The 24,216-nt window shown below is 31.0% G+C and overlaps 1 protein-coding gene across 3 annotated transcripts in view; it reads right to left on the bottom strand.

Annotated features, from left to right (window-relative positions):
* Positions 1 to 249: 249 nt before the first annotated feature.
* LOC143045088 (prominin-1-A-like) overlaps positions 250 to 24,216 on the bottom strand; it is a 64,092-nt gene continuing 40,125 nt past the window's right edge. Inside the window, exons 13-26 of one of the 3 annotated variants that reach the window (XM_076217389.1) lie at positions 22,838 to 22,964; positions 21,637 to 21,740; positions 18,183 to 18,264; positions 17,459 to 17,611; positions 14,647 to 14,742; positions 14,220 to 14,294; positions 12,450 to 12,500; positions 11,782 to 11,862; positions 8,660 to 8,728; positions 7,513 to 7,599; positions 6,554 to 6,726; positions 5,844 to 5,918; positions 3,630 to 3,896; positions 250 to 802 (exon numbers count right to left, since the gene is read on the bottom strand). In XM_076217389.1, the coding sequence (XP_076073504.1) occupies positions 3,635 to 3,896; positions 5,844 to 5,918; positions 6,554 to 6,726; positions 7,513 to 7,599; positions 8,660 to 8,728; positions 11,782 to 11,862; positions 12,450 to 12,500; positions 14,220 to 14,294; positions 14,647 to 14,742; positions 17,459 to 17,611; positions 18,183 to 18,264; positions 21,637 to 21,740; positions 22,838 to 22,964 (1,435 nt within the window). In that variant the 3' untranslated portion in view covers positions 250 to 802; positions 3,630 to 3,634. Of the gene's footprint in view, positions 803 to 3,629; positions 3,897 to 5,317; positions 5,362 to 5,843; positions 5,919 to 6,553; positions 6,727 to 7,512; positions 7,600 to 8,659; positions 8,729 to 11,781; positions 11,863 to 12,449; positions 12,501 to 14,219; positions 14,295 to 14,646; positions 14,743 to 17,458; positions 17,612 to 18,182; positions 18,265 to 21,636; positions 21,741 to 22,837; positions 22,965 to 24,216 lie in introns of all 3 variants that reach the window. The other 2 variants (XM_076217390.1, XM_076217391.1) reach the window with 2 other exon arrangements.

The raw sequence follows: 24,216 nt of genomic DNA, 5'->3' as shown, positions 1-24,216 counted from the left end.
TTACCATTTTATTTATCGTGCTTTGTTTTTCCAAATTTTTATTTTCTGTGCAACGTTTTTGAGATTTTTTATTTCATGTGTTTCTGTGTTCATAGCCCCCCTTTACTACCCTCTAGGAAGAAAGACTCTCTCTAACAATTTGATTTTCCCCTTCACACTTGCGGATTGCTATCTCTGGATTTTTTCGAGAAAGGTTACGCTGAGGATACTGCATATGGAATATCATGCAGCAAAATTGTTGGCTGGAAGCAAACATTTAAAAAAAGTTAATTTTTCAAAATTGGGAGAAATCAAAGAATTTTTCATTGGAAAAAAATGTATGTATATAAGTTTTATCATAAAAACTTGCCATTTAGTAATAAAAAAACATATGCATCATTTTTTTAAAATTTGAAACATGAATTTAATTTAATGTTATATAAACGAAAAGAATGGACTTATGTGACAAACAAAATTACCAGACTTGACTGTTTGTCTGGCAAGAATTGGTCATTGCATCTTACACATAAAAATCTATAAATATGGATGCCATTTTCAAAAATATAAATATAATAAGAACATTATCAACCAATACACATGCACCATTAAATGTAACATTTTTATTTTGGCATAACATTTTCAAGAGGGACATTTGTGATGTTATCAGCACAATAGTTAGATAAGATGATAATCTGGAAAATTATGATATGATTGAGGACACTGTACAAAAGACTGGAATGGACTAGTTTGGAAATGTTCCCCTCCACAGGAATACAACTAGTAGAAACTGTGTCTCTTTCTTTCATACTAATAATACATAGATCTGAAAAGTACAAACAAGTGAAACTGCGAGCTACTGCTCACTGATGATACCCCCGCCGCAAGTGGATAATATTAATAGTGTAAAAATATGCAAGTGTTCGGTAAACAGGAAGTTGTCGAGTGATGAATCTGAAAACACATCACACGGTATGGCTGACTTATATAAATCCTGAAACCAAATTTCAGAAATCCTTGTATTGTAGTTCCTGAGAAAAATGTGACGAAAATTTTTAACTTGGTTATCATGTGTAAAATCAGACAAGTGTTCGATAAACAGGAAGTTGTCAAGTGATGAATCTGAAAACGCATCACACGGTATAGCTGACTTATATAAATCCTGAAACCAAATTTCAGAAATCCTTGTATTGTAGTTCCTGAGAAAAATGTGACGAAAATTTTCAACTTGGCTATCATGTGTAAAATCATACAAGTGTTCGGTAAACAGGAAGTTGTCGAGTGATGAATCTGAAAATGCATCACACGGTATAGCTGACTTATATAAATGTTGATATCAAATTACAGAAAGGGTGGATGTGTAGTTCCTGAGAAAAATGTGACGAAAGTTTCATGGGACGGACTGACTGACGGACTGACGGACTGACGGACGGACGGACTGACAGACAGAGGTAAAACAGTATACCCCCCTTTTTTAAAGCGGGGGTATAAAAAATTTATGATTTTTTTTGTTATGTAAAAACATACTTAGTAATATACACTCTATGAAGTGTATTCTTAATACCAAAAAAATCAATACATTAAAGTTTTCATAGGCAACAAAAAACAATTGTAAAAATCCAACTTTGAATAAAAGCATTTTAACAATTTTCTTATTATGACAATATTAAGTTAGAAATATAGTATTAAACTAATAAAAATAGTTGAGTATTCTAAGGAAAACTTGTGTGCTTGTCGTTTCCATAAATATAATTAGAAACAAAAGAATCTATGTCTGGTACGGAAACACCACGAAAAATCCCACAAATCAAAAATTTAAATATCAGATAACAGATGCACAATATCTTGCCCTTGAGAAAAATCTATGTGAGTTTAGTGGAATTCTGTTAGATATTGTGAAGGAGTTGAGACTTGACAAAGTGTGACAACCACAAGTGCCATAACCCATGATGACAAAAGCTGCACCTTGTCAAATAACATATAACAGACCTATCCTGATAATTCATAATAAGTTCATAAGACCTCTTAAGTTAATAGAAACTTTGTCTTATCAGATTTATTTAAAGAATACTGAATACAGTAATGGGGTGTTTAAATGTAAGAATACAATATACAAGTAATGTACACAGTAAAAATAAGTGAAAAATGACAAAAAATGTTAAGATACAGAAATGAAACCAAACCCTTCTTCATTCAAATTATTATGTTTTGCATGAATGAAAATATCATGCATGAATGAAAATATCATGCATGAATGGAAATATCTTTTTTCTCCAAGCCTATACTGTAGATGAAGAAAACATGAAATAGGAGGAAAACTTTTCCTTCGAATTGACTGAAATTGTAAGACCACCTAAAAATCATTTGTACATAAAAACTATAAAGACGAGTGAGCTCATACATATACTTTTAATGCTTTTAAGCTGTTATACATAAAATTCTTAGAAGAATAATTATTTTACTATTCAGGTAACAGTTAAATTTTTTACTTCAACATTTAAAAGAATTTTTTTTACTTTACACTTAACATTTAAATTCTATTTTATTACTACTGGTACATACTGCAATTTAATATTGTCTTTTTGTGACAGTACATATACAATATTAGGTCAATGTCAGAAAAATATAAACTTTTTTGTATGAGGCTGAGAAACTGGGATGGGTGAGGTTCTTCCCCAGTTTATGACATTGACCTAATACTGTTTTTATACTGTTACTTAAATTAATACATTGATAGAATTTTAAATTTAACAGAAATTTCAAACTTATTTTCATCCCTTGATGAACCCCTGATTGTGGAAAAAGTGAGCCATGATGAAATTAATTATGCACAAAATATAGCTGTGTTACAATATTTAGGAAATAAACACAACTAGTTGCAGGATAAATATAATTATATATTACTTACCTATTTTTATATTGGGTTTTTCTATATTATCTATTTGAGAATTCTGTGATGTGGCATTGTCATTTTGTGACAATACATGTACTTACATAGTTTAAAATTGGGGTTTTCTAAATTTATTAGCAGGACCTCTAACATGGTCATCATAGCCATGTCCATTATATGGCGAGGGTGCAGAGGGATAACCACCACTATTTCTATGACAATACCTGTACTTACATATTCAAATGGAACTATTTTATTTAAATAGAGTATTAATACATAATATGTTTTGGAATGCTAGTCAGTAGTTACTAGGGGACACATGCATGTCTAGGATTTTAACCAATCAGCAATGGGGTTTTCCAGTCACTGTCACATGTGCTTCTCGTTTACTAATTGTTTTTCGAGATCATACTAATTAACCAATGAGATTCATAGTTAATTTTGAATTAACCAATCAGCACTTAATTAGTAGGGCTTTTGTTTTATGCACACAGGCTCAACTATTCCTGAAGCAACACTTGCTTGCAGCAGCCATTATTATTTTTCTGGGAAAATATTTTCAGGATTTTCTATATTATCTATTTGAGAATTCTGTGATGTGGCATTGTCATTTTGTGACAATACATGTACTTACATAGTTTAAAATTGGGGTTTTCTAAATTTATTAGCAGGACCTCTAACATGGTCATCATAGCCATGTCCATTATAGGGAGGGGTGCGGAGGGGTAACCGCCACTATTTCTATGACAATACCTGTACTTACATATTTTAATATTGGGGTTTTCTATATTTATTAGCAGGACCTCTAACATCGTCATCATAGCCATGTCCATTATAAGGAGGGGGTGCGGAGGGGTAACCACCACTATTTCTGTGATCGGAATAACCTCCACTACTCTGTCTGTGATCTGGATAACGACTATTACGGTGATCTGGATAATCTCCGCGATGTTCAGGAGAATAGTAACCTTGATTAGGCACACCACCACCACCACCACTACTATGATTTCTGCCACGATTCTGACCCACGCTACAAAAATTAAGATATTCTAACTACAAAGCTTTCCCACAAAGACGGTGTCCATTTAATTCTACTTACTGGTTTATCTTTCAGTACCTTCTTTTCCTATAGTTAAACTTTTGGAAACATCAGTTCATAATAGAAACAATAATCAGAAATTGATTTCCTCTTTCTTATTTTTTTATTAGAAAAAAATCATCACAAAAGGCTGAAATTTTCCAGTAGTATCATTCAAATGGACATGTCTTAGGTTGCTTTTGATAAGCATTTATAATAATCAATACACTGCCATGCCAATACGGTTGCTTATTCTTTGTTTTACTTCAAATCTGAAATCAATTACTGCTTCACAGACCTTTTTCAAATATTAACTATATATTTAAAATTCATTTTAAAGCTATTTAATGTTTCCCTCCTATTTATTTTCTTAAAAAATAAAAAATATCTAAATATCTGTACACAAAAATCATTTTTTTTTCAAATTTAAATAATATAATCTAATTAATATATAAGCAAAATGGCTTTCAATAAGATATCCAAAAATCTTATTTACTATTGGTATGGCATTGTTTTGAAAATAACCTGCACTTATAATTCCATTCATTAACCATCTATGATGACAATCACAAACACATTAATCTCAACAGATCTTAAATTGTTTATTCAACCGTAACTGCTTGTTTCAGATGTAAAAATTTGTTTAAAGAACCAAAATAAATATATCTTTTCATCATTTCAGTAATCAATAAATAAAGATTGCAACACTTTTTTCAATTAAAGATAAAGAATTGCTGAATTTCCTACAGCATAATGAAAATTATTGCCTATTTACTTCTCTTTAACAATGGGACCCTTCCTGTATCTATTATTTTAAAGCAAAGAAAGTGACTTCAAAGTGAGTATCTACGGTAAATCAGCTATGGTAAAGAACTAGAGATTCATTAATTTTGACAGGTGATGATGGTGTTCAGATTGATACAGTTGATAACATGTACATTATTACAGGGTTTTCAAAGCAAACTGTAGAATATGGTATTTTCATTTTATCTGTATCTTTGATGAATGATTGGTTTCCCAGTCAATGATGAGGGACATATGTATGAGTTACTTGATCATATACTTTTGTCATTTTAAGAAAACTTTGGGCTAATGTAACTTTCTGTAACGTTCATTTTAAAAATATAATTAAAACGTAACCCAGTAAATTTATCAAATCTTTGTAAATTCAATGGAGATGTTAATATACAAGCAGTCTAAGCAGACTGATCTGAACAATAAAATCTCTGTTGAGATAACAGTGTAAAAAAAATGAAGCAATCTATTTCAATACACCAGAACGAAGCAAATAAACATAATGAACACATATATTGTAATAATAGTTTTTGATGCGTTAGTATTGATCAATGTTGATGATAATTCAAATAAATTACTTTAGATCAAGAAAACTGCTCAGTCATCTGGAACATATATTTGTCTGAAAATATAACAGTGTTGGTGTTATATTTTAATTCTATGCCTAATTTCCTCATTTTTTTCCTTCAATATCTTGATATATCTTGTTCACGCATCGTTGTCAACATAATGGAATTTGATGTGAATGTCGTACAAGTGAGAGGTTTAGATATCTTTAAAACCAGGTTCAATTCACCATTTTCTACACAAGAAAATGCCTGTACCAAGTCAGGAATGTGAGTTGCTATCCATTTGTTTGAGATTTTGATATTGCCATTTGATTAGAGAATTTCTGTTTTGAATTTTCCTCAGAGTTCAGTATTTTTGTGATTTTACTTTTTAATATAAAATAAAAAAAACCAAAACTTTAAAAGTTGCATTTAAGACTATCTTAAAATAAATTTGAATAATTTAAGCAAATAGTAAATCAAATAAAGTTCATGCAAAAAATGAAACAAAAAAATCCCCAAAATGTCCATTCTAAGTCCATGTTAAATTACATACCCTGTTAGTGGAATGTTGTCTGCTCCAGGTCCACCATATGCATCATAACCTTGACCTTGATATCTGTCAATGTCACTGGAAAAATCAAGATAAAGAATGAATCTTTGGAAGAGATCCCTGAATGAGTTGAGAAACATTAGAATAGAGGACATGAAAATAATGATTGAATCACTTAACCCATTTTTAAGTCTATTTTCCAACTACCGATATGAAAAGAATGAAAATTGTAAATATTGATTCTCACATTGATACCAGTGGATTATCAGATTTATCCAATCGAGATACTTAAATTATCAATTTCAAAGTCCGAACCTTGGCAAGATTGGATAAATCTGATAACTCACAAGTAGTTATGTAAGAATCTGTTTCTCTAACATGTCAGAATGATTATAAAAAAAAAAAAACTTTATTTGTAGTACATGCCTAAACAATTACGAAAATATTCATGTCAGCATTTTAATGGCCAGACCTGCAATACATAGAATTTTATCTGTAGTACTATAGGATCAGTAAAATATACATGTTTATTGTCAGCATTGAATGACCAGAAACATAACACATAATTTTCTGCATAAAACATATAATTTCAAACAAAAGTTTATGGAGGAATCAACACCTTGTTAACAATTTCATATGTATATTTACATAATTAATATTTAACACAGTAAAGATCTGTAAAACCTGCAGTATATTCTTAACATAAAACTCACGGATTATCAAATGTAGATTCCTCCTGATCTCTAGCCTTCATCATTTTTCTTGTTCTATGGAAACCTGTATCATATGGTTCTTCTCTCTGGTATAGATTGACAGTCAAAAGGGCAAATATAATAGCTGGTATAAAGAAGGCTAGTCCCCAGCCTAATCCAAACCATATAGAATTCTGTAAAACAAACATAAAAATAGAAACTTGCATAAATGTTTCTAAAACAAAAATGTGTGAGTCTTTTGAAAGAAGATGTGGGTCAACAGCTAACACCATAATATTATAAGAAATTTCCATATTTCGAAATGTGAAACTTGAAAATCATTCAGATTGATTTCTAAAATAGCAAGTGCATGACAAGTCCTGCAAATGAAGGTGTGATGGAGTTTCTTTAAAGCTGTTTTTAATAGGATTATCAAACTGATATCTGCACAAATTGTCTAATTCATGTTAAGTGTTATAAATCCTTAAAAGTTATTAAAATGAGTAATTAAAAGGTGCATGCAGAACTGAATTTCTTGTAAACGAATCTGTGAAAGTCGCTATGAATTTGTTATTTCTTTTGTCAGTTGAAACAATAAATAATGCGACTTTATATATTACACACCAAAATAATAGTAACAATTTCACCACAAGTGGCAAAATAAAGTCATTGCTGAAAATTTGAAATAAAAATGTGTCCTTTTATCGACACAATGTACCACTGGCATTATCCTTTTCCTATTCAGGGCAGGATAGCAGACACACAGCCCTTAAAACAAAATTGAACAAAAACTGTTAATCACCATCCTATATGGTGTTGCCTTGATACAAGAAAATAATGCTTCCACGAGGTAAAGTTCTTACATTCATTAATAGCAATGGTAAATATCAAAAGTTGTCATTGGTAAGCAGTGTATATTACTTAAATGTGAAAGGTACCTTTGGCTTTAAAGTAAATTTCCTGTCATTAGTATAACTTACCACAGGATCTAAAAATGTAACACAAAAAGCATCTGATAACTTCTGTACATTCTTATAGACTGGCTCACATTTTCCATATGATCTTATCTGTAAATGAATATGAAAAGTTACTTGCTAAATAAATAATAAGGCCTTGATATTTGAAAGTCCAAAAACTTATTCAAAAGGTAAAGCTGGTAATCAAAAAGGACAAAAGTCGATATACAAAGCATTTACTTTGTGAACTCAGTGAGATAAGATATATTAGCGCTATTTTACAAAATTGTCCTTTGAACTTACTTTACTGACTGATAATTTCCTTTCCCAGCAGAGTCAAGTGATATGAAAATTATCGCTAGAAACTAAGGGGACATGTGGGGTTGCTAATGAAATTAAAGGTAAAATAGTGATAAACAGATTATCATTGTTCATCTCAACTCGATTGCTTTTCTCACTTTCGCCTTACTGGCTCAAGTGAGAAAAACAATCTTGTTGAGATGATCAATGATAATGTATAAAACTTGCATTTGTATTATTACACAATCAATATTTTGATTCCAATAATTGTAGTTAGTTTTCAGACAATATTAATTTACATCATTTGTGCATTTACTGGTCATAAAATTTGCTTCAGGACAATGAGCAAAGAAATGAATAACATTATTGGAATATTTCCCAAAACACTGCTAAAAACAATGACATAAATAATAAACATAACATATTTCTGTAAATTGTGTTGATTATGAATATTTCCTAAATTTTGTTATGATCTTTTTGTAATATAAATTTTTAATTTAATTAAATTCATATAAAGCTTATGTCTGCAAATATTTTTTCTCAGTTGAGTATAGTGAGAACATGATTTTGCCTAATATAAACAAACAGATCGTCTCTCTTCATTTGCCTCCAGGTTTCTCTGCTGTCTCTCATCATCAACCATGGTGAAAACATTTTTGACAAAAAATATCAAATTAATAAGAAAAAGGAATTTGTATTTTTATATAGTCATAAAAAAGTGTCCTTTATAGAATTTGTAATGGCAGTACAAATTAACATGCAGAACTAATTTTTAAATTGCATGACTTTTTTTTTTAACTTACAAAGCATCTACTGCTTTATCAAATCCATTGCATTGTATAAATATAGACAACAAAATTTTTCAACATACATCTGTTTTGACTTTGTTCAGCTGGTCTGAGACTGTGCTCACAAGCTGTTGTGAAGTGGCCACTAAACTCTGTAAGATACAACAAAATTATATTTATCATACTCTAAAGAAATTCTACACAATATAAAAGAGCAGAAAAGGGATAATATAGTATTTTTAATGCTTCACTAAATATGATTTCATATTCTCTGTCTATAATAAACAATAGAAATATAGGAAATGAGAACATTATTCATTTATATCTTGAAGGGGATCCTAAATACATATTTCATCATCAAGATTTTAAAATCACTATATGACCTATTGACCCTTAAAAGATCAAGATCCCTAATGTGCCTCAAGGTGAGGAACTCAAAAGTTGTGTGTGAACAAAATATCCATGTGTAGCGGTATTGGACATATTTTAACAAGTGACTGAGCTTAACCGTTTGTATTGATTTGGAAAGAAGAGGACCATAGAAAAAATATGTAACCAGATGCTCCGCAGGGCGTAGCTTTATACGACCGCAGAGGTTGAACCCTGAACGGTTAGGGCAAGTATGGACACAACATTCAAGCTGGATTCAGCTCTAAATTTGGATTGTGATTAGATAGTTGACACAGCATAGGTTTCTGACACAGAATGAATGTGTTCTAATGAACTTAAAATTTTTGTTTCTCTTAGAGCAATTCACTATGCTGTTGAATATTAATCCTCTCAAAAAAATGTTTGAAGAAATTTTCTTTTTTATTTATGAAATTTCAAATGAGAAAAATTGAACCCAATTTTTTTAATCATATCCCTCTTTCCCTTATTCCAAAACTAATCTCAATTAAAATTTCTAATGGAGTTTGCAACAATAACTACTCATTTAAATACATCATAAAATATTAAGATGTAAAAAAAACTGCTTGTTATCACTGAATGGTAAAGATTATTTCAATTTATCAGTTGGTAGTAAAAAGTGAATATACATTGTATATTGTATATAACAAAGATTTAAGTTGATTCTGGACAAAGAAAGATAACTCCAATTAAAAAAAAATCTTGCTATTGCACAATATTTTGCAATTAGATATTTCTTGCTTACTATTCTGGACAAAGAAAGATAACTCTAATTAAAAAAAAAATTGATATTTCACAATATTGTGCAATTAGATATTTCTTGCCATTGCTCAATACTGTGCAATTGAAAAGACTTGCTATTGCACAATACTTAATATAATAATTTTAGATCCTGATTTGGACCAACTTGAAAACTGGGCCCATAATAAAAAATCTAAGTACATTTTTGGATTCAGCATATCAAAGAACTTCAAGATTTCAATTTTTGTTAAAATCAGACTAAGTTTAATTTTGGACCCTTTGGACTTTAGTGTAGACCAATTTGAAAACAGGACCAAAAATGAAGAATCTACATACACAGTTAGATTTGGTATATCAAAGAACCCCATTTATTCAATTTTTGATGAAATCAAACAAAGTTTAATTTTGGACCCCGATTTGGACCAACTTGAAAACTGGGCCAATAATCAAGAATCTAAGTACATTTTTAGATTCAGCATATCAAAGAACCTAACTGATTCATTTTTTGTCAAAATCAAACTAAGTTTAATTTTGGACCCTTTGGACCTTAATGTAGACCAATTTGAAAACGGGACCAAAAGTTAAGAATCTACATACACAGTCATGACAGTTAGATTCAGCATATCAAAGAATCCCAATTATTCAATTTTGATGAAATCAAACAAAAGTTTAATTTTGGACCCTTTGGGCCCCTTATTATGTTGGGACCAAAACTCCCAAAATCAAACCCAACCTTTCTTTTATGGTCATAAACCATGTGTTTAAATTTCATAGATTTCTATTTACTTATACTAACGTTATGGTGCGAAAACCAAGAAAAATGCTTATTTGGGTCCCTTTTTGGCCCCTAATTCCTAAACTGTTGGGACCTAAACTCCCAAAATCAATACCAACCTTCCTTTTGTAGTCATTAACATTGTGTTTAAATTTCATTGATTTCTATTTACTTAAACTAATGTTATTGTGCGAAAACCAAGAATAATGCTTATTTGGGCCCTTTTTTGGCCCCTAATTCCTAAACTGTTGAGACCAAAACTCCCAAAATCAATCCCAACCGTTCTTTTGTAGTCATAAACCTTGTGTCAAAATTTCATAGATTTCTATTCACTTAAACTAAAGTTATAGTGCGAAAACCAAGAAAATGCTTATTTGGGCCCTTTTTGGCCCCTAATTCCTAAAATGTTGGGACCAAAACTCCCAAAATCAATACCAACCTTCCTTTTGTGGTCATAAACCTTGTGTTAAAATTTCATAGATTTCCATTCACTTTTACTAAAGTTAGAGTGCGAAAACTAAAAGTATTCGGACGACGGACGACGACGACGACGACGACGACGACGACGACGACGACGACGCCGACGCCAACGTGATAGCAATATACGACGAAAATTTTTTTCAAAATTTGCGGTCGTATAAAAACTATGGAGTTATTGAATGTATGCAAAGTATTAAATTTTCAAAGAACTTATTGTGTGAAAAAAGGGATTTTTTACAATGAGGAACTGCATCACAAAAGTATTTTTGGGGTGTGCTAACTTAAGGAATAATGAATCTCACATCGTAATCTTCAAATTTAATCACATATATGAATATGTCTTAGCTTCGAAACACACTTTTAAACATATCCAAGTTTTTGATACGGACTGAGCTGTAGAAGAAAATGTAACCTAATACCGGCTATGGGAAATCAATTACGCCTCATGTCCTATAAGATCAAAGGCATTGTTTCCAAATGACCCAATTCTATCATAAAAGAAAATATTCATAGAGGGTAATAAATCAAAAGTTGAAACATAGTGAAATTAATGGATGGCTAACATCAAGAAATGAGAATAACTTAAAACAACCCAAGTTGTTCAGGCAAATGAAATCATAGTATAAGAAGATTATCCATGTACTGATAACAACATCTATTTAACACTGCAATGATTAAACAAATTTGACCACTTTCAAAAATATGCACATAAATTTGCAAAATAATTCAGACAAAAATTGTACATTACAGATAAAAAAAAAATCTTCTTTAAACATTTAACAATTTTTCATTTTTTTTTACCTTCTCCAATATTCCTGTTGATTCTCGGTTAAATGTATTCTGAGATGTGGTCAAGCTGTCTATTACATTCTGAACTTGTACCTGTTTGAAAAAACACAAAAAAAATGAAAACTTCACCAAAACCAGTTTTTACCTATATAAAGTCATTAATGTTTGTGTGCATTTTAGTTTTGGCTTGCCTTACGTTAGTAAAGAATATAGAATTTTCAGATAAGTAGTTAGCACATTTATATGAAGTCTGTGTGAAAAGTGATCATGGTGGGCATAAAACTAAGGAAAAAAAACCACACTAGAACTCAATAGCTAACAAACCCATGTCTAATGCTTCCTGTTTGTGTAGATATGTAAGCTAAACGTTTTGCTAGGTAACCTATAGGTATAACTATTCAGATAATCAAAGCTTGTGAGTTCTGAAAAAGCAGTTGCTGTCTACTCAATGTTTTGGGACTTCTTGTTTTCCTTCCTGATGTAATGGAATTACTCCTGACTAAACTATATTAATCAAGTTCTATATGTATCATATAAATTGAATTTGAATTGAAATGCAAAAACACTTAGGGATTATTATCAGGCAAATCAAATCATAGTATAAGAATATTATCCATGTTTTATTAAAGCAGTACTGATAACAACATCTATTCAACACTGTAAATATTTTTAGAACTTACATTTAGATTTGTCTGATTCCTCAAATTATCAAGAGCTCCTGTTAAATTTCCCTGCAAAAAAATATATACTGGTATAACAAACCATCACATATAGATTTTATCTTATATATTAAGACTTTTATATGCACGAATACTTAGTACAAGTACAAAACTCTGAATTTATTTCTTTTTCTTAATCTCAAATAATTGGCTGTTTAAATTTGTTTGCTGAGAAAACTGTTGACACAGTCAAACATCTTGACTTTTTGTAATTTTGAAAGTTTTATGCAAAAGTTGAAATTTAAAAAGCAACACTTTTATATAACTAGAGCCTTTAAAGAGCCTGTGTCGCTCACCTTGGTCTATGTGAATATTAAACAAAGGAAGCAGATGGATTCATGAAAAAATAGTGTTTTGGTGATGGTGATGTGTTTGTACATCTTACTTTACTGAACATTCTTGCTGCTTACAATTATCTCTATCTATAATGAATTTGCCCCAGTAGTTTCAGTGGAAATTGTTAGTAAAAATTTATAAATTTTATGAAAATTGTTAAAAATTGACTATAAAGGACAATAACTCCTTAGGGGGTCAATTGACCATTTCGGTCATGTTGACTTATTTGTAAATCCTACTTTGCTTAACATTATTGCTGTTAACAGTTTATCTCTATCTATAATAATATTCAAGATAATAACCAAAAACAGCAAAATTTCCTTCAAATTACTAATTCAGGGGCAGCAACCCAACAACGGGTTGTCCGATTCATCTGAAAATTTCAGGACAGATAAATCTTGACATGATTAACAATTTCACCCCATGTCAGATTGCTCTAAATGCTTTGGTCTTTGAGTTATCAGCCAAAAACTGCATTTTACCCCTATGTTCTATTTTAGACATGGCAACCAAGATGGCCGGGTCACCGGACACATTTTTTAAAACTAAATACCCCAAAGATGATTGTGGCCAAGTTTGGACTAATTTGGCCCAGTAGTTTCAGAGGAGAAGATTTTGTAAAAGATTACCAAGATTTAGGAAAAATGGTTAAAAATTGACTATAAAGGGCAATAACTCCTAAAGGGGTCAACTGACCATTTTGGTCATGTTGACTTATTTGTAAATCTTACTTTGCTGAACATTATTGCTGTTTACAGTTTATCTCTATCTATAATAATATTCAAGATAATAACCAAAAACAGTAAAATTTCCTTAAAATTACCAATTCAGGGGCAGCAACCCAACAACGGGTTGTCCGTTTCATCTGAATATTTCAGGGCAGATAGATCGTGACCTGATAAACAATTTTATCCCTGTCAGATTTGATCTAAATGCTTTGGTTTTTGAGTTATAAGCCAAAAACTGCATTTTACCCCTATGTTCTATTTTTAGCTATGGCGGCCATCTTGGTTGGTTGGCCGGGTCACCGGGCACATTTTTTAAACTAGATACCCCAATGATGATTGTGGCCAAGTTTGGATTAATTTGGCCCAGTAGTTTCAGAGGAGAAGATTTTTGTAAAAGTTAACGATGACAGACGCTGGACGACGCCAGACGCAAAGTGATGGGAAAAGCTCACTTGGCCCTTCGGGCCAGGTGAGCTAAAAACTAAGACTAATAATATTGACTTTAAATGTGGTTCAACAATAAACTGACCTAACTGACCTAATTACAAAGTTTAAAATCTTAAGACCTACAAGAACCTTTAAATCTTAGTGATCAAAAGAAAGCTTGTTTAGCATATCTTTAAAGATAAATTTAAATCCTACTACATGTAATATGTATTACTCTTACCTTGGCTTGATTAATGAGTGGTATTTCATGTTCCTGAATCCTTAATAATTTTTCCCACTCATTCAAGAGCTGCTTCTGTAAAAAATAATAGGAAACATGCCAGTATAAATCTTTCCAAATAATGCCATTATCAGTGTTTGTTATAGCACATTTACAAAGGTTCATATCTCATGATCTCTCAGCAAGCCCATATACAATTATCTCTTAAACTCTGCAATATGACATACCCATGTCATTATTTTTTGTTTAAATTTGTCTCATTAGTTAATTTATAGCAAAATATTCTAACTCTCTTTAAAACTAAAAACAAATAGCAAAAATTAACAACTTTCAATGACCATGAAAAGACAATTTTCCCTCAATCCTCGAAAACCAGTAACCATGAAAATAAATCAATCCCTTTAAACATGTTAAATAAAAAACTTACAGCAGTTACATTTTCACCTAGTTCACGCATCTGATGAGCTGTTCTATTCAATTTATCCATTATTGAATTCAAATTGGGAACACTATCTTTGTTTAACTGAAGTATAAAAACAATATTATATACATAATTTTTATGGTTTAACTTTTTCTTAAAGCTGACTATTAATGAGTATGAAAAACTTAATAAAACCAGATGCTCCGCAGGGCATAGCTTTATACGACCGCAGAGGTTGAACCCTGAACGGTTGGGGCAAGTATGGACACAACATTCAAGCTGGATTCAGCTCTAAATTTGGATTGTGATTAAATAGTTGACACAGCATAGGTTTCTGACACAGAATGAATGTGTTCTAATGAACTTAAAATTTTTGTTTTCTCTTAGAGCAATTCACTATGCTGTTGAATATTAATCCTCTCAAAAAAATGTTTGAAGAAATTTTCTTTTATTTATGAAATTTCAAATGAGAAAAATTGAACCCAATTTTTTTAATCACATCCCCCTTTCCCTTATTCCAAAACTAATCTCAATTAAAATTTCTAATGGAGTTTGCAACAATAACTACTCATTTAAATACATCATAAAATATTAAGATGTAAAAAAACTGCTTGTTATCACTGAATGGTAAAGATTATTTTAATTTATTAGTTGGTAGTAAAAAGTGAATATACATTGTATATTGTATATAACAAATATTTAAGTTGATTCTGGACAAAGAAAGATAACTCCAATTAAAAAAAAATCTTGCTATTGCACAATATTTTGCAATTAGATATTTCTTGCTTACTATTCTGGACAAAGAAAGATAACTCTAATTAAAAAATTAGATATTTCTTGCCATTGCGCAATACTGTGCAATTGAAAAGACTTGCTATTACACAATACTTAATATAATAATTTTAGATCCTGATTTGGACCAACTTGAAAACTAGGCCCATAATAAAAAATCTAAGTACATTTTTGGATTCAGCATATCAATGAACCCCAAGATTTCAATTTTTGTTAAAATCAGACTAAGTTTAATTTTGGACCCTTTGGACTTTAGTGTAGACCAATTTGAAAACAGGACCAAAAATGAAGAATCTACATACACAATTAGATTTGGTATATCAAAGAACCCCATTTATTCAATTTTTGATGAAATCAAACAAAGTTTAATTTTGGACCCCGATTTGGACCAACTTGAAAACTGGGCCAATAATCAAGAATCTAAGTACATTTTTAGATTCAGCATATCAAAGAACCTAACTGATTCATTTTTTGTCAAAATCAAACTAAGTTTAATTTTGGACCCTTTGGACCTTAATGTAGACCAATTTGAAAATGGGACCAAAAGTTAAGAATCTACATACACAGTCATGACAGTTAGATTCGGCATATCAAAGAACCCCAATTATTCAATTTTGATGAAATCAAACAAAGTTTAATTTTGGACCCTTTGGGCCCCTTGTTCTGTTGGGACCAAAACTCCCAAAATCAATACCAACCTTCCTTTTATGGTCATAAGCCTTGTGTTTAAATTTCATAGATTTCTATTTACTTATACTAACGTTATGGTGCGAAAACCAAGAAAAATGCTTATTTGGGTCCCTTTTTTGCCCCTAATTCCTGAACTGTTGGGACCTAAACTCCCAAAATCAATACCAACCTTCCTTTTGTAGTCATTAACATTGTGTTTAAATTTCATTGATTTTTATTTACTTAAACTAAAGTTATTGTGCGAAAACCAAGAATAATGCTTATTTGGGCCCTTTTTTGGCCCCTAATTCCTAAACTGTTGAAACCAAAACTCCCAAAATCAATCCCAACCGTTCTTTTGTGGTCATAAACCTTGTGTCAAAATTTCATAGATTTCTATTAACTTAAACTAAAGTTATAGTGCGAAAACCAAGAAAATGCTTATTTGGGCCCTTTTTGGCCCCTAATTCCTAAAATGTTGGGACCAAAACTCCCAAAATCAATACCAACCTTCCTTTTGTGGTGATAAACCTTGTGTTGAAATTTCATAGATTTCCATTCACTTTTACTAAAGTTAGAGTGCGAAAACTAAAAGTATTCGGACGACGACGACGACGACGACAACGTGATAGCAATATACGACGAAAAAATTTTCAAATTTTGCGGTCGTATAAAAACTATAAAATTAAACTCTTCTTAAATTATATCTCTTCAGATTCCCCAAAGGGTGACTGGGGAAACGAAATATGGTCACTTGGTTTTCTCCCCACCAGCAGTAAAACGCTTGCCAAAGTGGGGTGTCAGTTTGGCTGTGCGGGGTGTATCAAGTTTGCAGCCACGTCTAGTTAGAATGGGGACGTTAGATGCCTCAGGTAAAGAGAGTGTCATGCTCTTTGCAAGTTAAAAACCCTTGCAACAACTCTTTGAGGGGTCCGTAGGTGGCCCGTTGCAAGTCAATATTTCTGTCCCTATCCAATATGCCATCCTTTTCCTGTGGCAGTTCAAATTTTCCCAACCATCATCCTGGATGGCCTCTATTATTACAAAATCTACCTATTGTACTTATGGTTAACTTGTTCTCGTCCTGAACATGCATGAAATATTTTACACTGGACGTTAAGCAACCAACAATCAATCAATCAATATTTTCAGATTAGTTTCATTTCTTTGGATTCTGATCAGTTCATATAAAATGTCTGCTCCTCTTCTTGAAGTGTGCCCCATTTCATTACTGATTGAAGCCAATAAAATCTTTGCTTAATCTTTGATTAATTATTAAAATATACAAATTAGAAACTGTTGTAATAATTTCAAGATGTTGTATATATCTTTTTAAACTAAAAGCAATTATACTTACAACCTCATCATATTGTGTAAAGCTAATATTAGTTATTCCTGATCCTGCAAAATCGTTTAACTGTGTCTTCAAATCATCTGGAATGATTGTGATATTACCTAAACTAGCTTTGCTGCCTTCCTCAACAATTTTGTCAATTTCTGAAGTGATTTTCTGAAAAAAATGAAAAAAATTATCAAGACAATTATGTTTTTCATTAAAGTATACTGTAAGTACATTGCATTTATCTAATAAATAATTGAATAATTACATTAGATGTATGTTTCATTATAATATGTTATTCTGATTGGCTAACTGCACATCACATGTTATTCCTTAAGCAATTGCATTACACAATAAAACTTATCATTCATGATAACACATGGTCCACAATAAAGTTCACAGGTAAATTAAATAAAAAATTGATAAAATTCGTGTTTTCATGATCATAGCTAAAAAATGTAATTATAAGTATTGAATGCTTCTTTTTGTTGTAAAAGCGTTGGCCGTGCGCACATTTTTAGAATGAAGCGCTTCCGTGCTTCAAACAAAATGTACTTTGGTCAACGCTTTTACACCCCAATGAAGTTACAAAAAGAAGCATTCAATTCTTAAATAAATGTTTTTTGTAAAACATCTGTAAAGATATTTTAATATTAGAAAGTTGATATATGTGATAATGCAAACATCAAATACTACATCAAGTTTGTAATAAAACATAAGATATAATTCATTTCACACTCACTGTCATGTTTAGAATTTCATCTAGTGAAAATAAATTTTCCAAATGGAATGCACTGTATACTCCCATATTTTTCTTGCAGTTTCTGAAATAAAATTAAAAATATATATCACTTAATGTTTTGCCGAGCACAGCCTGATAAGACCGCAGAACCCTGAACAGTTGGGGCAAGTTTATACACAATACTCAAGCGTGATACTGTCTGAATTTTGATTGTAATTAAATTTTTGAAACAATATAGATTTTCTGATACATAATAAATCTTTAAAATTTAAAATGGGACATTCAAGCTCCTGGTATTGTTTGATATCCAGAATCTAACAACATGGTTAGATTCAGCATATAAAAAAAAATAAATATATTATCTTAGTTGAAATCAAACATAGTTTAATTTTGAACCTTTCAAACCTTAATATGGACTAATTTGAAAACAGGGCCCAAAATAAAAATAAAAATCCAAATGCACAATATTCAGCATATCACAAACCAGGTGCTCCGCAGGGCGCAGCTTTATACGACCACAGAGGTCGAACCCTGAACAGTTGGGGCAAGTATGGACAAAACATTCAAGCGTGATACAGCTCTGAATTTGGATTGTAATCAAATTTTTGACATTACAATGGTTTTTTTTTTACACAAAATAAATGTCAAGATTTTACAAATCAATTAAAGATTTCTTCTTCAAACTTTTTAAATCTAAAATTAAATAGTTGACACAGCATAGGTTTCTGACACAGAATGAATGTGGTCTAATGAACTTAAAAAATTTGTTTTGCCTTTGAGCAATTCACTATGCTGTTGAATATTAATCCTCTCAAAAAAATGTTTGAAGAAATTTTCTTTTTATTTATGAAATCTGAAATGAGAAAAATTTAACCCCCCCCCCCTTTTTTTCACATCCCCGTTTCCCTTTTTCCAAAACTGATATCAATTCAAATTTCTAATGGAGATTGCAACAATAACTACTCTTTTAAATACATCATAAAATATTAAAATGTAAAATAAAGTGCTTGTTATCACTGAATGGTAAAGATTGGTTGGTAGTAAAAGTGAATATACATTGTTTATTGTATTTATAAAACAATAAAAAAAACTTCATCAGCAACATTTTATATTGGCAAATTTCCAATGAAGTTATTTACATAAAGTTATTGGCAAATAAAAATAGAAAATGACATCATAGTCATGTCTGGCAAATGTCCAACATACATTATCTAAAAACATTTTAGATAAGATAAGGAAAAAAAGCTTCATCAGCAACATTTTATATTGGCAAATTTCCAATGAAGTTATTTACATAAAGTTATTGGCAAATAAAAATAGAAAATGACATCATAGTCATGTCTGGCAAATTTCCAACATATATTATCAACTACTATTCTATACAAAGAAAGATAACTCCAATTGAAAATTAATTGCTATTGCACAATATTGTGCAATTAGATATTTCTTGCAATTGTGCAGTACTGTGCGATTGAAAATTTCTTGCTATTGCACAATACTTGATATGGAATCCTGATTTGGACCAACTTGAAAACTGGGCCCATAATCAAAAATCAAAGTACATATTTAGATAAAGCATATCAAATAAGCCCAAGAATTTAATTTTTGTTAAAATCAAACTTAGTTTAATTTTGGACCCTTTGGACCTTAATGTAGATAGACCAATTTGAAAACTGGACCAAAAATTAAGAATCTACATACACAGTTAGATTTGGCATATCAAAGAACCCATTTATTCAATTTTTGATGAAATCAAACAAAGTTTAATTTTGGACCCCCATTTGGACCAACTTGAAAACTAGGCCAATAATTAAAAATCTAAGTACATTTTTAAATTCAGCATATCAAAGAACCCCAAGGATTCAATTTTTGTTAAAATCAAACTAAGTTTAATTTTGGACCCTTTGGACCTTAATGTAGACCAATTTGAAAACGGGACCAAAAATTAAGAATCTACATACATAGTTAGATTCGGCATATCAAAGAACCCCAATTATTCAATTTTTGATGAAATCAAACAAAGTTCAATTTTGGACCCTTTGGGCCCCTTCTTCCTAAACTGTTAGGACCAAAACTCCCAAAATCAAACCCAACCTTCCTTTTATGGTCATAAACCTTGTGTTTAAATTTCATAGATTTCTATTTACTTATACTAAAGTTATTGTGCAAAAACCAAAAATAATGCTTATTTGGGCCCCTTTTTGGCCCCTAATTCCTAAACTGTTGTGACCTCAACTCCAAAAATCAATCCCAACCTTCCTTTTGTGGTCATAAACCTTGTGTTAAAATTTCATTGATTTCTATTTACTTATACTAAAGTTATAGTGCAAAAACCGAGAAAATGCTTATTTGGGCCCTTTTTGGCCCCTAATTCCTAAAATGTTGGGACCAAAACTCCCAAAATCAATCCTAACCTTCCTTTTGTGGTCATAAACCTTGTGTTAAAATTTCATTGATTTCTATTCACTTTTACTAAAGTTAGAGTGTGAAAACTAAAAGTATTCAGACGACGACGACGCCAACGTGATAGCAATATACGACCAAAAAATTAAAATTTTTGCGGTCGTATAAAAACCCTTCATTAAGTTTTCAACATATCCTCTTTTTTCAGTGTTTGTTTTGTCTTTAATCTTTATTAATAGAAAATTTTCACAGTGTAGAAGATAATCAATATGGAGTATCAATTCATGTGAATTAACTCATGAAAATAAATCACTATGCGCACATAATAAAACCAAAATCAAAATCTATGAAAATAATGTCAAAATCAAATGAAGCCTCTCAGACAGACACGTACATCTCACAATTGTTCAATACACAAAAAATAGTTGAACTACTGATTTTAAAAAGATTTATGAGAAAGGAACATAATCAAAATAATGGTGTAATTTTATATTTTCTTAAATGAACCATAAAAATGATTTTAAGTCTCATACAGACAGGCATACACCTAAAAATCATTCCTAAAATAAATATAGTTGCCTTTAGGCTTAAATAGTATCTGGCAACAAAACTAACCATGAAAAGTTAAAATTATATGATTTTATAATGAATGAACCATGAAAATGAGGTTAAGGTCAGAGGAAACAATACGGATAGACATGTAAACCTTACATTTATTGAATATACCAAATTTAATTAACCTTTTGCTTATGCTATTGATATCAGAGTTAGACTTGACCATGAAAACCTAAGCATAATCACAGGTCAATGAAAGGTTGTGTAAACCGTCTGAAATATTTAAAATTATCTTCCAAGTAATTAATGCTGGGATCGTGTTTGTGGTTCAACTGTCATCTCAAATATTCACAGCACAATATATTTCCAAAATAAAAGTGTCACTATGACTTACATTTTACCAGGAATGATTCAAAATTCATTAAATTAAGCTTGTCCCTAACCCAGAAACAGCTACCTTTTTTAATGCTATATAAGAAATATGATTATAACTTACCCCAAAATACTTCCAACAGTTATCTTGCCTCCAGATTTTCCTTTAGGATCAATAAATTCAGATATATTATATCCCAGAGATTCACTGACCACAAACTCAAATCTCTACAAAAGACCAAACAATCATTTCCTTTTTTAAAATGAACTAATTAAACTTTCATAAAAATAAACATTGTATGATCATGATGATATGTATTAATATTATTTTTTAAATGTTTTATAATGCAATTTTTTTGTATGATGATTTTTAACTGGGGAACAGTTTTGTCATGCCCTTAAACAATTTTCTGTCGATAACAGGTAGTTGACATTTTTATGACACTGGTGTACTATTGTTGTTACTGTATACTGCAGCTAAAAAAATTGATTATGTCAATGGGATACAGATGATACTCGCTTGCATATCATATATAGTTATAAAGGGACATAACTGACAAATGGTAAAAGTATTTGTACTTGATTTGAGTTTTGTAGTAATAAGTATTGTGCATAAGTATCATAACATTTGGTTGAAGCAAACAAAAGTTAGAGAACAGAAACCAAAAATTCAGCAATTCTTCCATTTGAAAAGGAACATAACTGGAGAACAGTAAAAGCGATGACAACAAAATTCATACTTTATCTGTCTTTTGTGGTAATAAGCATTGTGTATAAGATTCAAAATATTTGGTTGCGGCAAACTATAAAAGAAAGGAAAAATTCAGCAATTTCACTATTTGTAAAGGGACATTACTCTAGAAAGGTAAAAGTGACACCACCAACTTTCAAACATGATCTGTGTTTTGTGTTAATAAATAAGCAATGCATATAGGTTTTATATCATTTAGATGAGGCAAACTAATGTTAGAGAACAGAAACCAATTTTGGGACATACTGACAAGAGTAAATCTTAATGCCCCCGCCTTGCGTCTAGGGTATAAAAATGGCTATACAAAAAAAATTCTATTTTTCAACCCTTCATGAGCCCCAGATTGTATAGAAAAGTAATAGGAAATATTAACTTTGTACAAAATATTTACTTTGTTACTATATTTAGAAAATAAACATAGCAGTAAGTGTTCTGGATGCAGTTTTTGTTGTAATTAAAAGTTGATGCTTAAAGTAAATCATATCATAGTTCCTTTTATTAAATTAACATGTTTATTACATCATCAAGGGACTAAGTTATGTGAAGCAAAATAAATTTCCATATTAGTCCTTACCTCTATATTTTCAACTCCATCATTGAGGTATCGACAACCATTGGTATACAGTAACCCAAATGGTATAAACATAAGGATAACTACGAACATTATCAAGCTTCCAATCAAATAGGAACATAGCACGCCACTGTAATTAAAGAAAAAATATATATATTTTCTTGCAAATAAATTGTCTTTTTTTTCTTATAATTTATTCTACATTCTAATATGACGTGCTTCTTTCGCTTTGTAAACAAGTTAAACAACATCGTGATAAAATTCTCCATATATCTATACTTAGCGCAGACTCAGAGATATACATAATAAAGTGGTCACTGAACCATGGAAATGAGTTCAAGGACATTGGATATGTGACTGACGGAAACTTCGCAACATGAGGCATCTATATACAAAGTATGCAGCATCCAGGTCTTTCACCTATAAACCTTTTAAGAAGTTAGCTAACACCGCCACCGTAGCCGCCGCCGCTGCCGGATCACTATCCCCATGTCGAGCTTTCTGCAACAAAAGTTGAAGGCTCGACGAAAAATCAGTTAAATCAGTTTTACATAAAGGACGAAAGTGTAGAAGAAAGAATATGTATATTTTGGAAGAAGAGTGCACACACTGAAATGTCTCGCCTTTTTTACTAATCATTGATATTATGTTGATAGTCCTAAATATAAAGCTTTATTAAAACTGTCACATAAACTTAACATAAACCAACTTGCAAGAAAACTAAACATTGACCAATGAACCATATGAAAATGAGGTCAAGGTAAAATAATAATGCCAGGCAGACATGTACAGCTAGCAATTCTTTCATACAACACACATAGTTGACCTATTGCTTAAATGTTAAGAAAAACAGACCAAAACTCAACAACTTAACTATGTCCACTGAACCATGAGAATGAGGTCAAGGTCAGATGACACCTGTCAGTTGGACATGTACACCTTTCAGTTCTTCCATACACCAGATATACAAGACCTATTGCTTATAGTATCTGAGATATGGACTTGACCACCAAAACTTAACCTTGTTCACTGATCCATGAAACGAGGTAGAGGTCAAGTGAAACTGTCTGACAGACATGAGGACCTTGCAAGGTACACACATACCAAATATAGTTATCCTATTACTTATAATAAGAGAGAATTTAACATATCAAAAAATCTTCAATTTTTTTTCAAGTACCGTAGTCACTGAACCATGAAAATGAGGTCATGGTCATTCGGCACGTGACTGACGTAACTTTGTAACATGAGGCATCTATATACAAAGTATGAAGCTTCCAGGTATTCCACTTTCTAAAATATAAAGCTTTTACAACTAAAGTCGCAGGCTCGACAAAAATCAAGAAACTGAAACTGAGTTCCATTTTATGTTTGATTGCCAA

The sequence above is a fragment of the Mytilus galloprovincialis genome, chromosome 9 (assembly GCF_965363235.1).
Source record: "Mytilus galloprovincialis chromosome 9, xbMytGall1.hap1.1, whole genome shotgun sequence".
Lineage (NCBI taxonomy): Eukaryota > Metazoa > Mollusca > Bivalvia > Mytilida > Mytilidae > Mytilus > Mytilus galloprovincialis.
This window is presented reverse-complemented; position numbering and strand designations above follow the sequence as displayed.